Source organism: Sander vitreus, chromosome 23 (genome assembly GCF_031162955.1).
Source record: "Sander vitreus isolate 19-12246 chromosome 23, sanVit1, whole genome shotgun sequence".
Classification (NCBI taxonomy): Eukaryota; Metazoa; Chordata; class Actinopteri; order Perciformes; family Percidae; genus Sander; species Sander vitreus.
In genome coordinates this window covers 17,289,353-17,305,066 of record NC_135877.1, presented here as the reverse complement: position 1 = coordinate 17,305,066, position 15,714 = coordinate 17,289,353, and the positions used below count along the sequence as shown (strand labels likewise).

Genomic DNA, 15,714 nt, shown 5'->3' with positions numbered 1-15,714 from the left:
GTGGCCCCTTCTTTTATTCTGCCAGTCTAGGTTAAGTTTGATATGTAATTTTGCAACACATGAGTCTTACCATTTGACTTGAGCACCTTCCTCTGACACCTCGCACTCCAGCTCAATCCTCTCATTCACCGTGGTCTTCACTGCCTCAATACCTTTAACTATCTTAACTGGCAACTCTATAAGACACGAAAGGAAGAAAAACACTGAACAAGTTTCTTACTGATTGGCACACTAAAACATCTGCAGTATGTCATATGTCATATTCAGTTCTTTATTTAGTTAAATAAACGTAAACAGGTAATCAAGATACCTTTGACAAACAGCTCTGTGGCACATTTCTCGTCTCCCGCAGCTACAGAATAAGCTGCGTCATCATTCATGCTGCAGTTGTTGATGACCATTATCCTTTGTGTGCCTTTATGCTCAAAAATATACCTAAACAGGAAGTCCATTAGTCACTTCACTGGTCAGCAGCAGAAATTGTGCCAATATACAGTAGTTCTAAAATAAGAATGGATGTTATTCCAAGATATTAACTAAAAGAAAGACAAAATTTGCAACAGAAACCAAAAATCATTTATAAAGGGGCTGTACTCGACATTCGGAACAGCAGCAAACAAATATTTGCTATGTATAAATATAGTGGCGTCCTGAGCAGAGAATGAAGTCACACTCCCTCTGTGTGTGTGGTAGTCCCAGCTTCTCTGTTCTTTGTTTTGGTAGCCGTCCAGCTGCGCATGCATCTTAGTGCATGTGGCCATTGTAGAAATATTGGCAGTTAAAAGTTGCTGACAGTTAAAGTTGCATTGTGCTTGTTGCAAAAGGGCTGTGTCATTGAGTAAGTGGTTGTACTCCGTGTGGCAGGTGTATCACATATTGGGGAATGGTCTGTGTGGAGGCAACAACAGTTTTTTCCAGTATTTCAAGTACAGCCCCTTTCAAAATCAAAATGTACAGCAGTGTTGACAAAATAAACAATATACAACATCATTATTATACTCAACATGCAACAAGTGCACTTCACAAACCCAAGGGTCAGTGGTGATAGAGGGGCGGGCTCACACCAAAACACTGACATGGAGAAGGGAGAATAGACTGGACGTATGGACTTACTTCCGTTGACTTAAGGTCAGCAGTGGAGCCAGAATGGGGCCGGATCACAGAGAGTGTACAGGAAGTGATTATGGCAGACAGGAAAGGGCGTCATGATATGACACACAGATAGATAGATAGACAAACAAAGACAGAGAAACGTCATGCCTGGAGGGGTTTATGTTGTCGGCAAATAGTTTCAAAAGAGAGTGTTTTTTTTATAGGTCTTCGGAGCAGGGAGCCCTGGAGAAAATGCAACAGGAGTAGACCAAAACCAGAAAACAGCAATAACCTCCTAGATGGCTTTAACTTTGCATGGCTTTGAACAGAAGTTTCATCTAATGTATGTAAAGTTATCTGTAATCCTAACATCTATTCTAGGATTCTCTAAACTCTGATTCTCTAAAAACTGTCTCTCAGTTCTGTATCACATCCTATTATTAGCCCTATCAGCAAGGGTAATATGCTACCCTATTATGAGATATTATTTTTTATTATAAATTTTTAGACATACGATCAGAAATATTTAAATGGCATAACATTAATATGAGTTCCCCCAGCCTGCCTATGGTCCCCCAGTGGCTAGAAATGGCGATAGATGTAAACCAAGCCCTGGGTATTCTGCTCTGCCTTTGAGAAAATGAAAGCTCAGATGGGCCGATCTGGAATCTTCTCCTTATGATGTCATAAGTAGCAAGGTTACCTCCCCTTTCTCTGCTTTGCCCACCCAGAGAATTTGGCCCACCCATGAGAAAGAGAGAGACATCATGGCTTGCAAACAAGCAAAGCATGGCAGTTGGTCAAGGCCACACCCCCACCCTCCACCTTGCCCCCCCTCTCTCCTCCTCAATAGCATTTAAAGCTACAGACACATAAATGACACATCCTAAGGAAAGCTCATTGTGGGACTGGCTCTAGTGGCTGTAATTCTGCACCAAGGCTGAATTTCGGGAAAGAGACTTCAGATACAGTATTAGGGGACCACTAAGGCCTATATAAAAGAGACTTCAGATACAGTATTTGGGGACCACTAAGGTCTATATAAAAGATACTTCAGATACAGTATTAGGGGACCACTAAGGTCTATATAAAAGAGACTTCAGATACAGTATTAGGGGACCACTAAGGTCTATATAAAAGAGACTTCAGATACAGCATTAGGGGACCACTAAGGTCTATATAAAAGAGACTTCAGATACAGTATTAGGGGACCACTAAGGTCTATATAAAAGAGACTTCAGATACAGTATTAGGGGACCACTAAGGTCTATATAAAAGAGACTCAGATACAGATGGGGGGACACTAAGGTCTATATAAAAGAGACTTCAGATACAGTATTAGGGGACCACTAAGGTCTATATAAAAGAGACTTCAGATACAGTATTAGGGGACCACTAAGGTCTATATAAAAGCATCCAAAGAGCAGCATGTCATGGGACCTTTAATGAAGGCACAAAAACTTGTTATCACGTTTGACCTTAAACCCTGCATCAGATGATTGTTGGGCTACTTGGAGGCAGTGAAAAAAAAAAAGCAGAGTTTCAGTACATACGTTATTGTCGTAAAACAATAGTTATAGCAGTTTTAAAGGTTTAGGCTGTTTGAAGAATATATTAATTTCTGACGGGATATATAAAAATTTGTCTTTGACAAAAGTTTTGTCAAACCACTATTACCAAGGTCAAGAATACATTTCACTCTGACTCACTCTGTCTAGTATTGTTACACCCGTCTTCACATTTATTTAATAAATACCTGATGCACTAAAAAAAAGATTTGCAAAACGTGTAAAACCATTGCTCATAGGCCTATCAAAAACTAAATCATGACGGCTACATAATAATAGGAGTGTTGTTGTTAAGGTTACAGTGGTAATCGCTTCATTAAAGTACATGATCAACATTTACTGCTGTATGTGATTTAGTATGTATTAACTTTGTTCCAAAGCCAGACTTGGTTAAAGACCTGTGAAGGAGGTACCACCTTTTTCCTGTACGGAGGAGGACATATACAGTAGTTAATAGCAATTAACTACAACAGTTTACAGACATGATACACTGCATTTACACCCAAATGTAGCTCTGGGGCCTTTTATATAGCCTTGTGAATCCATAATGTACCTACTATGTGTGTGAGAGATTGTGTGGAAACTGCCTAGAGCCACATTAGAGTCAAGTTATTTGTTCACTAGCAATGGTTCACAGTAGAATGGGCTGTAGGTGGAGTTGACGTAGGTTACAACAGTCTTATTAAGCCACTTTTAGGTTTTAATATATTTCTATATGGGTATTTGTAAAAATGTAGGTCTTTGTGGCACATATGTTTTTAAACTTAAGAAAATTAGTGAAAAGAGGACAAAGACTGAATGTATATGTGTAGTGTAAAACATGTGAACCATTGTTCTTTTGAGTGATGACTGAACATTATGCGGAAACACATAATATCAGAAAACCGGTAAAAAAAAAAGGGCAATGCCACCAAATGAAACCCAATGGTAAAAACATGTGTTTCATTTGTGCCGTGTTGAAGGGGAGAAGACAGAGAAGATAGACTGAAGAAAATGTCATTACATACTTGGGAGAGGGTCTGATTTCCTGTCCGTTCTTGTACCACTTCAGCTCAACTGTGGGGTCGGCCAGATCGACCACCAAGCGGATCTTTCCACCTTTATCCACCTGATATGCTGGTTCCAGCTTCTTTGCAAAAGCTTTGAAAAGACGAAACAAAGGTCACAAAGGAGACACCAAGATGGAGATTCCCTTTTAACCAGACATGAAGACTGATATTCACCCAGGAGCATATCCAAAATTTGGAAAACACTTATTTACCTTCGCTTTTCTTCTCCTCTTTTGGGATCTTCTTCATCCTCTTCAGCAGACCCCTCAGATCTGTGATGCCGTACATGAAGGCAATCTTTTCGTACTGATCTGGACGGGCGTTCTTCAGGATCTCCCACACATCCACCTCTGGAGTGTCATCCTGTTTCGGCTCCCTAGTGGTGCCGGATACGAGGGAACGATGTGAGGGTAGGGGTCATAGGCTGGTGTTTGCAACATGTCCTGAGGAACTACTCATTAACCTCTAGATTAGGGGTCTTTGAGGGATTGGTAGGGTCTCCCTTAAGCTTTAACATCACTGCTTATTTTACTTGGTTCCTGCCCTGTCAGTTTTGGTTTGCTTATCCTATTCCATTCCTCAGAACATGTCACACAAAGGAATGGGCATGGTGAGCTGTCTACCTGTGTGTTGACAACAGCTCTGGGGTCAAATGTTAACTGTAACACAAAACACAGAGGTGTTCTCTAATCTGCTTTGAATCCAAAATCAGGAAGGAAGGAAAGGAAGACTTCTTGTGAGGTGTAATGCACAGTTTCTTTCCAGCTAACCTAAAATAGTTTGATTAGATCTTTTTCATTTATGAAAAAAGGGGAGGAAAGGCCAAGTTATTACAAAAAAAGAAACAAATCTAAATAAAAAGTCCGAAAATAAACAGTGGGTTAGTGTAATATAACTTAGTTTTTCTTACTTACAGTTCTGTGATGATAATTTACTGAATTAAATGCAAAATACTATCTTGAAAGTCATCAGCACGTCATCTATCACAAAGTGACTTTAATTCAAAGCAGGTTTCCTTTACTGTTAACCTTTCGGTCCGGTGATCATTTCCAATATTTATCTCTCGGGGACTAGCTGTCGTTCTGAGGTCAGTGACTTGGTTAAATGCAACGGCAGGAGTATTTCTAACATCTATCAAATGTGTGTGTTTTTCCAGTTGGACGAATCCAGAGAACCCAGAGGGACACACGTGGCCAAAATGTGAGCTATTTTAAGATCTTCCACTCAGCCGCTGTACCACACAAATGGCCACTTAGAAGATTTTCTTAATGTTATAATATTCTAACATTTAGGGTTGCCATTGAATCCACAATAATGATTTTAAAATGGCTTTTTAGGGTTTCTAGTATGCATTGAGGGATAAAGGGGAAACATTAAGAGGGAGCTGAATTATGGCGGAAATTTGAGTTGGGTTCTTTTAGTTTGGACACAAGACACAAGAGTAAGTGTGGGAGATGAAACAAGGGTTTATCAGTGTTGTAGGATCAAATTAGCACACAAGAGCAGACACAGATCAATAAAGGAGAGTTTTGTTTCCATTTTGTCATACCACTTATTGTAATGCTACGCATTTGTGTAATAACATGATATATAGCATGCAGCAAGGGGAAACCTGCAACAAAGATTTGTAATGCTGATTTTAATGTCTTTCATATTGCTCTGGCCCATCCCTTTGTTTGTTGTTGGTTTGAGTGATCACTTCAGAAATGATCCGACACGGTTAAATAATGATATTAAAGATGTTAGATTTGTGAGATCCAAGTTAATAAAAACACTGGCCTCGACATGAGTGTATTCATTAGTTTGCATAAAGAACATTCAGACAGCCCTTTCTTTCATAGACATTTTCCCAAATGTCCGAAAGAGTGGAGGTGAATAGCGTCAAACATTATTCCATTCTACGTTTGTAATTCTCATCTGTTTATTTTCAGGCAGTTATGAAGACAGCTGAAATAAACATGGGGGTATTTGCCTTGTATTTCTAAGCTGAAATAAAACGACAATGTAGAGATAACACTATTTTACAGCATCATTTCTCCATGGCCCACTAGCACATCATTAACGATCCAAAATGGCGCACTCTGCCTCATAAAGGTGGCGTTTGACTCACGGCTTGATGAAAAGCTGTCACCTCAGAGTGTTTATGATGCAAGGCCCATTTCCATCATTACTGATTGCTGACAGAGCGGTTAGGAATGTTGCCTTCAAATGAAGTGTTACCATACTACAGTAGGCCAACACTCTTGCTCGTCCAATTCCTAGAGCTACATGTCATGCTGGGGACTCTACAGGATTACAGTACTCACCCGCAGTAAGGTATAATCGTTTTAAAACCTATGATTTTCTCTCTACTAACCTTTGATTTCTGAATATGTAGGGGAGAAGAAGAGACAAGCCCAAAATAAAAATGTATAATATTGCCAGTGAACAGTGTCACTGCCTAGGACTATTTGTACTCACATTTAAATGTTGCACTGTATCATCTGGAATATGCATCATGGTATTTATTCTGAATCACCCCAATAGCTTTGGTAAACCAGAGGTTTTCAAACTGTGAGGCGCCCCTCCCAAAATTCACACCCCTTCTCAGGGTCATAACTCAAATCTGACTACACATGATACACATATTTTTAGATTCAGTGTGACTTACACTGTCAGGGGATATGATTATCGCTTCCATTGTCGCGAATAAACGTCAATTAACCCGCTTAGAAATCATAGAATAAAGACACTCCTATATAACTCCAGAACTTGCCTGAGAATCAACACTATCAAATCCAGTGATAGCAGTCTGTACATCCATCAGTACATTGCACACAGAAACTGCTAATAGCTAATTTGGCATAATTTTAATGGTGCCAATTTACCAAAATCTAAACAAATATAGACTAAAAATAACTGGTTAACCAGGTTCATTTTTTTTTTGCCATTAGACGGGGATGTTGCGCAGTTGTCACAACTTGTCTGAGGCGGGGACCACAGACTTTGAAAACACCTGGTGTATCATGTATCATCTGTAGAAATGTACTTGCCACTCATATGGTAGCCTAATACAAATCAAATTTACAAAAGATTTGAAAGAAAGCAAAAAGAAGCACATAAAAAAAGCGCTAAAAAATAAAAGGACAAAAATCAAAATCCACTCGGGGTTGGGATGTGATTCTCACCTATGTTTAAGGAGACCACTAAAGTCAAGCTCCCCTGCATCGTCTTGTCCTTCACTGCTGTTGTTAACAAGGAGAGATTAATACAAATGGAATCAGAGTTGAAACAGTTACAGGCACTAGAAAACAATGCTTAAAGGGCAACGCAAAGCAAAGGCTCTGATGTCAATCAATGCATTAGCTCCTAGCTAACACACGATTAATACACAAAACCACTTTTTTTTTTTTTTTTTTTAATCTTTTCTGGATAAAAGCTTGAAACAAGGTGTTTTGTGTAAGAGCGGTCCCAGGCAATATTGCCACAGTGTTTCTGCAATGTTGAAGCAACGTTACTGAGCAGCAACATTTTGAAACTGGGATGCTTTGCATTGCTTTCCAGACACATTGTTTGGAGGGGAGATTTAAAATGCAAGAGTTGGCCTTTAATTACACATTGAGTCGGCTGGTTGATTTGTAATTGCCTTTGAGAAAGGTCAATGACATTATTGCAACCATCTTGTTACACTTAAATGTCCTAAAAAAATAATATTACTAGAAGGTGAAATGTTTATCGCACTTGTTCTTTTCTTCACTTCTCGCATTTATTAGTATTAATCCTATTTTCTGAAATAAATGCCTCGGTTTGTTCAGTTGAAGTGAAAAAAGGATACACTGTACTGTTGCATTCTGAATTCATAATGGTTGCTGTTTACAGTTCTTTCGTTACCTTCTTTTGAAAGCTGATCGAATATCAACATTCTGTGAGCCTTGTTCAACTTCTGTAAGAAAGTAATGACAAATACCGCATGATAGTCTGAATTTAGTTGACATATTAGAGTAAATATAATGCACTTTGATGCTTTAACAAACCTTTAACCTCCAAGTCAAAGGAACAGCTGTCAAACTTGTCCTTGTAGGTGACTTCACACCTGTAGTTTCCAGCATAGTTGTCTTTGGCCTTGATGATGTGCATCTCAAATGTGTGGATCTGCCAGGAAGTGATACTGTATATAAGAATTGGTTTAACAGCACCTACTGCAAGGTGGTGCTCACGTAGGAGCTCGGATAGGTTGGGGCCTTGCTGTACAGTACCTTGGTCAATCGTTCAAAGGTCTCTTTCAGCTGTAAGTGCTTTCCTGTCTTGCTGGCCAGATCCATCCATTTTCCTTTAAACCACTTGATGGTGGGTTTGCGGAGGAGATCTTTGGCCTCCACCTTGGCAACAAAGGTGATGTCTCCACCTTTAGACACAGAAAATACAATGTGATCACAGAGAAAAAGCGCAAATGTGCACGTCACACTGAAAGCTGATTTAAAACAACATAAAACTATAGAGCCACTATGCTCTCAATGCCACTCCGGAAGTTTTCTAGTTAAACATTTTAGGTGATGTGCTTGTGGTCTTTATTACAGAGATTAATAACACTCTCATATCTTCTTCTCATGTAATGATGATAATGGGCTGGTTAGCTTAGCTTAGCAAAAAGACTGGAAACAGGGAAAATAGCTAGATTGGCTCTGTCCAGAGGTAACAAAAAATGTTGTTAATCCGTAAAAAGAATTAGTGAAAAAGGGTTTTACACGGGGTTACAAGACATACCGTGTTTTGTACTTTGTTACCTTGAGACAGAGCTAGGCTAGCTCTTTCCCCCTGTTTCCAGTCTTTATGCTTAGCTAAGCTAAGTCTCCTGGTTGTGGCTTCATATTTAATGGACAGGTACTAAATCTCGGCAAGCAAGTGAATATCTATTTCCCAAAATGTATAACTATTTCTTTAAGGCTTAGAAGAGTCAATGTACCACCCTCATAAAAATCTAGAATTTTAGTTTTACCATCTTCAACTCTTCTTTAACTCCTCTTTGTTACTCACCCACAGGGACAGAAGCACTTTGGGGGCTCTCTATCAGTAGGGTGGACCGTGGTGGGCTGTCAATGGGCTTGTCCAGGTCTTCTGGGCCCTGGCCGTCTCCCAGAGACCACACTGGTCAGTCAGGAGAAACACATACATGACACAGTGCTCTCCACTGTCATTGTGCAAGGAAAAATATATCAATACACTTGAGGAATCCATACACCCACCTCACTTTTGATCTGAAGTTTTTAGTCGTACCAGAGGAGAGTTATCGAGACAGACAGACAGACGGACACATTTTCTCACTTTCAGTCATCACACCACATACAGCTGCATAATGTAAGCTCTTGGCAACATGGAAAGCATGAAACAGACAATATGAAACACAGAAATATATATAAATATTTCTTTTAGCAAAATCAAAAAAAAAGAAGTAAATTCTTCATTTTCCTGATGCGCCGGTCTTCTTTGCAATGGAAGGTCTGAATGTGGATGAATCACACTGTTGCCATGTAGCTATTATCCTGGGCCTGTCTTTAAATCTTTTGCAGGTTCACCATTGACAAAATTGTGCATCAAATGTTGCCTGCTAAGTTTTATCCTATGCAAATGAAAACAATTTAATTTTCCAGCCCCATCATGTCCTACATGCAGCGATGAAGGACAGAGTTGGGGGTATGCCCAGGAAAACAATCTTTTTCATGTTGCACACCATATTGTTGGAGCAAATTAACCTGGGTTATGCTAAACTGCTAGCAAGCCTCCATTTCACCAGTTATGGCAGTTTCTGATTTTCTGGATACTGGTTTTAATTCCTCTTGGAGTGTATGAAAAAATGACCATATATTATCATAGAGTTTTTTTGGCTACCACTTTATTACCTGAGTCTTTTCTCCCCATGGCTGGCACAGGGACGCTATCATCTAAACAAAGACAGAGAGAAATTTACAGCATATTGTAAGGAATAGTACTGTAAAGTCCACTGAAGCAAGCACACACTCACAAATTGTAAAACCAACAAGCAATTACAGATTTGCAAGCATTGACCCGAGGAATTCTGAAGATCTGATTTTATAAAAAATGCTATGCTCTTTGTTTCGCTTTCAAGCTGTATCTTGAATATTGATTGATTACTGATTGCAAAACCTAAATAGGACTGTTGTGTTCAGAATTCCAAATGTATTCACATAAATGGCAATTTATGTGTACAGAAAAGAAAATACATGATCATGTAACACCCCAAAAGTCTTATCAACATAAAGAAAAAATGTCTGTTATTAAATTTATGTTAATATGTTAGCAAAGACATTTTGACCATTTTTACAATCTTGTATTGAAAAGCTAACTTCCTTCAACATGTTTCCTACATTCAGACAGTGGGGGATTCTGATTTAGAATAGGCTACTGGTTTCAGAGGTACTAAAATGGTGGTAGGATTTAACAGAGTGATCTTACTAGGCAGCTCAATTGAGAGTTTCTTGAGTGAATTGGCATCCTCTGTGAAAAAAAGCACAGTTATCATTGAAATGAATGAGGATAAACTCAACTACTTGGATGTTTTCCATTGAAAAGCTCAGGGAAGCACCTGTGTACTCGTCTTTCGTTTGGAAGTTAACCCAACCGACCATATATCCATCATCCTTGAAGCCTTTTCTCTTGTTAAACCGAAAAACAGTGTTTGAAACCACTTACAGTAACGCAACAATGTCTGGCTTTGTGCACCAGAAAGAAAAAGAAAAAAAGTTTTTTTCTTTCGGACAAGCCACACAAAACGGAAATGTGTGCTTTATCAGAAGTTTATTTTTCTTAGTTTGTAAGTTTTTGGTTTTACAAGACAGAAGGCTTCAATCATAAGGTCTTACTAGTTAGTTTGGTATGTCTGGTTAACTTCCCCAAATGCCCAGCAACTTTATCAAGCTTTTTTAATGGAAAGTATCCAGGATTGTCTCTAAGATAGTCCAAAATGGTTACATATAATAAAATAAAAATATAAGCAAGATAATTTTGAATAAAATAATTAACTTATTTGCTGCCTTACCAATGTACCAATGTACGTTCAGTACAGTGGTGGCAGAGTATTTAGCCTAGCTTAGCATGGAGACTAAGGCTACAGCCAAAGTAATATGTTTTCTTTTTAAAACGCATAACTTTTGCTATGTCCCGTCACATTTTAGACGTCCTAAACAATCCTCGACGTTTGAAAATGCTGGTAACCCCATTTTAGTTTGAAAACTCCTGGGTTGCAATTTAGACGGGCGGAAACGGAGACTTTTGAAAACGATGACGCAGACACCCACTTTCGCTTCCTGATTGGGTCTTATATCAATCACGATGCATCCTTCCTTCCTTCCTGATTCGTCACGTCCCTATCATGTGAGCCTTTTCCTAAAGAATACCAACGACATCAGCCTTGACTACCGGTGGTTAATTTAACATGGATGACGAATTACAGTTGTGTTGACCTTGTTGTCGAAGCTAGCAACTGTTGAAGAGAAGAGTTTTTTTCCCCCTGCTCATGCTTCCAGTTCTTAAGCTAGGCTAAATACATACATCTCTACTAACTAGCTAAACTTGGTTACACAGAAAAGAAATTGATATTAAGACAGCAAGTAAATTAATATCCCTCTATAGTCTATGTATTTTACAAAAGAAATAAAGTAAGTGTATCAACAAAAAAGGGAATGCCAACGCCCAGACAAGTTTGTAACGTAATGTTAGCTGTTTGTAATATTTAGTTTTCATTCTGAAGCTTGGATAATAATTTATTATTATTATTATTATTATTATTATTATTATTATTATAATAATAATAATAATAATAATAAATGGCAATGGTTTAATGGTAACACTTTATATTAAGGTCCTTTGTTATAAGCGTTAGTAAATAGGTAATCAGGTCCTTATGAATCCTTATAAAATGATTATTAACATTATTATGTTTTTATAAGACTATGTAAGTGTTAATAATAGCATCTTAAACAGATGTATTGTTATAATGTCTTATAATCTAACACTAAATGTTTATGATACTATTATTAACCATTGTAGTTTCACTAACACATAGAAATGTTAATAAGTATTTTATAATGACTTATAAAGCCCTCATTACCTATTAACTAACGCTTATTACAAGGACCTTAATATAAAGCGTTACCCTTAATTTTTTGCTATTCTTAGATTGCCACAATATAACTGATCAAATTGTGATTCAACTTTAGAGTACTTTAGCGCCCGTGATGGGAGTTGATTGAACCTTAAAGGGTGAGGTGAAGAGGAATAAATTAGGAAGCAGTAAGGGTTGTTATTGGTACCAACCTGCTTGGGGTGTTGGGGATGGGGTAGTGGCTGCAGCATCATCATCTGCAATAAAGGTGTCATTGACAAATAGACCCACCTATCAAAAAGCTCCAAGTCCATCACTGGCAAGCCAACAAGACACATGACTGGCAGGCCAACAAGGCCATCGATCACATGCGGGACAAGACTTTAAATGGAGCATGACATGCAGCTCTTGGAGACGAAGAATGAGATCAAAATATCAACCGATGATTTGACCCTAATCACCCTGCTGTACAGTATGTCTGAGAGATAAACTACTGTGGGATCTTGAATTCTTATTACTGAAAGCTTCTCAAGCCGCCAAAACAAAAGCACAAGCGCTCTAGCACCATGGCAATATATATATATATATATATATATATATATATATATATATATATATATATATATATATATATAATATGCAACCCATATTTGCAAAAATTGCTCATGACCAAGTCAACAAAAGCATGAAATTCTTCAACTTCAAAAAATCTCATCTTTTTAACTTGAGCTGTATCTTCTCTCTCAAAATCAATTCATTTCAACTCACCTTGAGATACTACATAAACAAAGCTGATAGAAGAAACCAGCCAGCCACTATATTTAGTGTATGTGTGTTTGTTCTGCTTATACATTCATGTTTTTGGATTATAGAATTAAGAGTTAAATTAATCACCTTGCACACAAATTGCATTACCTTTAGTTTACCATTTCAGGTATTTAAAGGGATACTTCACCGATTAGCATTAAGCTTTGTATCAGTAGAAACCCGGTAGTATTTTCGAATGGCCGTGCTTCCCTCCCTCATGTCCCCCTGAGACTAGATTTCTCTGTCTTTTGGGTCTGGAAAAAAGCCTCCGCAAAAATCGTCATTTAGCGTCATCGGAGGCATTTTTGCCCAGAGACTATGGACTACAGTCAGCTAGTTCCACATGTTTTCAACCCGCCCATAGGGGTTGGGACTGTCACTACCCGAAGCGAGTCGAGTGTCAGCCATCTTGAAGCTAGGCTAACAGAGCTCTCTCTTTTCAGCAACAAACTTGCAATTATGTACATTCAAACTACCGCACATGTGTACCACCGGGATACGTTGGTACAGATCGGAGAATATGCAGGAAACTTTATTACAGATGGACTACTCAACACACTACGAGCTTCGCCTCTCGATGCTGCTAGCTGGGGAAAGGGACCTCGAAAGCAGTGTGCAGGAGTTCGAGCTAGGTGGAAAGCTAACGCTAGCTGGCCACCTGTCCCAGCTATCCTGCTTGCAAGCGTCCGCTCATTACACAACAAACTGGACTGCATCCAACTTCAACGAAACTCCCAACGCAAGTTCAGAGACTGCTGTGTTTTTGTTTTTGTGGAAACATGGCTGACCAACAGTGTACCGGACTCCGCTATCCAGCTATCAGGCCTGCTAGCCTTCAGAGCAGATATAGATGCTGCTCTGTCGCTAGGTAAGACTCGTGGAGGTGTGCTGTGTTAACGCGGACTGGTGCAGAAATGGGGTGCTTGTATCCAACTACTGCTCACCGCTAGTGGAGTTTGTGACTGTTAAATGCCGACCATTCTACGTGAATTCCAGGCTGTGTTTATACTCGGTGTTTACATCCAATCAAGTGCTAATGCTACCAATGCGTTAGCTGAACTTTACGGAGCCTATAATGTGTGTGCACTAAATGTAGCCTGTTTTGTATGTCGTTTTTATACTATGTCGTTTTTATATATTTTAAATGTGTAACACCACTTGAGCCACGGTGAAACGTTTCGTGTATATGGTTGAAATGACAATAAAACACACTTGACTTGACTCCCTCTCTGTAACCAATGACATGTCTATGTCTGGGAGTGGTCTCGTAGGGAAGCGAAGCAAGTGCATTCTGGGAGTTGTTGTCTTTCATCCACATGAGCCGAAAATACATTTTCTGGCTTTTCTCGGTCTAGAAGGCGCCAACTTCTAAAAAAAATTCTACTACATAAATGACCCAATTTAATACATATTCATCTTTCCAGCAGTGAAATATCCCTTTCTATTTGTCCTCATTTATTAGTCTATATTAGTTCTTATTTCTTTAGACATATGGAAACTCAGACACTGCACCATAAAGTCCTCAAGTATATGTTTTTATTTCTTTATATTCTGCATGCAATTAAAGTTATGTAGGAATCAGAGCACTGTTTTAACAAACAATTAATGCATGGCTCCAACCAATAAGAGTGAAGTCCATAGCATTCTGAGCAAGGAAGTAAAGGTAATCTATTAGCTTTCAACTGAGAGTAAATCTAGGTTTTAGATCATTTTGCCATGCTGCTGAGCTGTATATTGTGCAACTGAAATGACTTCCAGGGCTTGTTTCAGTAGCATTTTAAGTGGAAGAGCTAGAGCATGCATTTTGAGAGAGAAATGGGACTGATTCATGTTAAGGAGGTATACTTACCTGTTGGTGGGGGAGAGCAAGGGCTCTCTTCCTTAACAGTAGAGTCACCGGACTCTGCTTGATATTTTACCGCAACCCCACCAGCCTCTGGTTGGTTTGAGCCATTCTCGGCGGGTCTCGGCTCCTGAGCCACCACAGCCTGTAATGGCTCAGACTCTGTGGGCTCTGGTTTCTTCACATCAGTCTCTATTGGCTCTTTTCCCTCTGCTACCGCCTCTGTACAGCAGACAAAGCGCCAGGCTGGAGCAGCAAGCATCGGGCACAACTACTGGTAGCCTTGCAAGACAATGCTTGCTCAAATGAAGTGGGTATAAATAGCTAATGACCAGATATCCACTATCTTAATTGGTGACATTTAGGTAAGGAAGGTAATTTAAAACAAGATTATGATTCTTCAACCATGCTAGCAGCTCTGCAAGGCCAAGACACAGCGGTTCCTTGAGCTAAATGCTAACACCAGCATGCTAACATGCTGATGTTGAGCTGGTATAGTTTACCATGTTTACCATCTTAATTGATAACATATTTTGACCTGATGCTGGCACTAGAGGGAAAATCACCAAAATCAGCTGGATTCATCCTCTTCGCACCATGAATGTCTGTACAAAGTTTCATTGAAATCCATCCAATAGTGGTTGAGATATCTGTCTGTACTAAAATGGTGGAGTGACTGACTGACATTGCGTTCCATAGAGCCAGGCTGCTAGTCAATCATTCAAACTCAACTTTATTTATTTTTACTATATTTAAGCAAAAATATGGTATGCCATTGTGTCTAATGTTTTGATCAGTTGCACCAGTGGAGCATCTATCTGGTCATTGCATATCTATACTGTAAAGTGATCAAGGAGCGATGGATTTACTGACTCACACAGTACTGTATTATTGAAATGTTCTCATTGCTTGTACCATTACATTTAGAAAGCTGGCCTTTCACTAGAGGCAACAGAGTCAGTAAAACCCAACATCCCCAATCCCTCTATACCTCCTGTGTGCTGACACAGTTACACAAGCACAGCACGAGTTACTGACAGCAACAAGCGTCAAGACAACAGCAGGTAGAGCAGTGCAGGCATGTGGATATGTAAACAGTGAGTGGGGTGGTGGTCTTGCAGCTAACCTAATTAACTTTTTGTGTGAACATACAGTGTGTTGAGCAAGCATACCTACACAGAAAAAGTGCACCTATAGGCCTCTCAGAGTGAATTAATTGGGGGAAAAAATCGTGATGGCACACACCAAACGAACACG

At 39.2% G+C, this 15,714-nt stretch overlaps 1 protein-coding gene across 1 annotated transcript in view; it reads right to left on the bottom strand.

The window, feature by feature from the left end:
- Positions 1-15,714, bottom strand: part of mybpc1 (myosin binding protein C1) — a 36,041-nt gene that overhangs the window by 12,438 nt on the left and 7,889 nt on the right. Inside the window, exons 6-20 of the mRNA XM_078243226.1 lie at positions 14,464-14,679; positions 12,020-12,064; positions 10,160-10,201; positions 9,586-9,627; positions 8,723-8,833; positions 7,945-8,093; positions 7,723-7,840; positions 7,580-7,631; positions 6,877-6,933; positions 6,066-6,074; positions 3,922-4,085; positions 3,668-3,800; positions 1,114-1,122; positions 311-435; positions 71-176 (exon numbers count right to left, since the gene is read on the bottom strand). Of these exons, the coding sequence (XP_078099352.1) occupies positions 71-176; positions 311-435; positions 1,114-1,122; positions 3,668-3,800; positions 3,922-4,085; positions 6,066-6,074; positions 6,877-6,933; positions 7,580-7,631; positions 7,723-7,840; positions 7,945-8,093; positions 8,723-8,833; positions 9,586-9,627; positions 10,160-10,201; positions 12,020-12,064; positions 14,464-14,679 (1,378 nt within the window). The remainder of the gene's footprint in view (positions 1-70; positions 177-310; positions 436-1,113; positions 1,123-3,667; positions 3,801-3,921; positions 4,086-6,065; positions 6,075-6,876; positions 6,934-7,579; positions 7,632-7,722; positions 7,841-7,944; positions 8,094-8,722; positions 8,834-9,585; positions 9,628-10,159; positions 10,202-12,019; positions 12,065-14,463; positions 14,680-15,714) is intronic.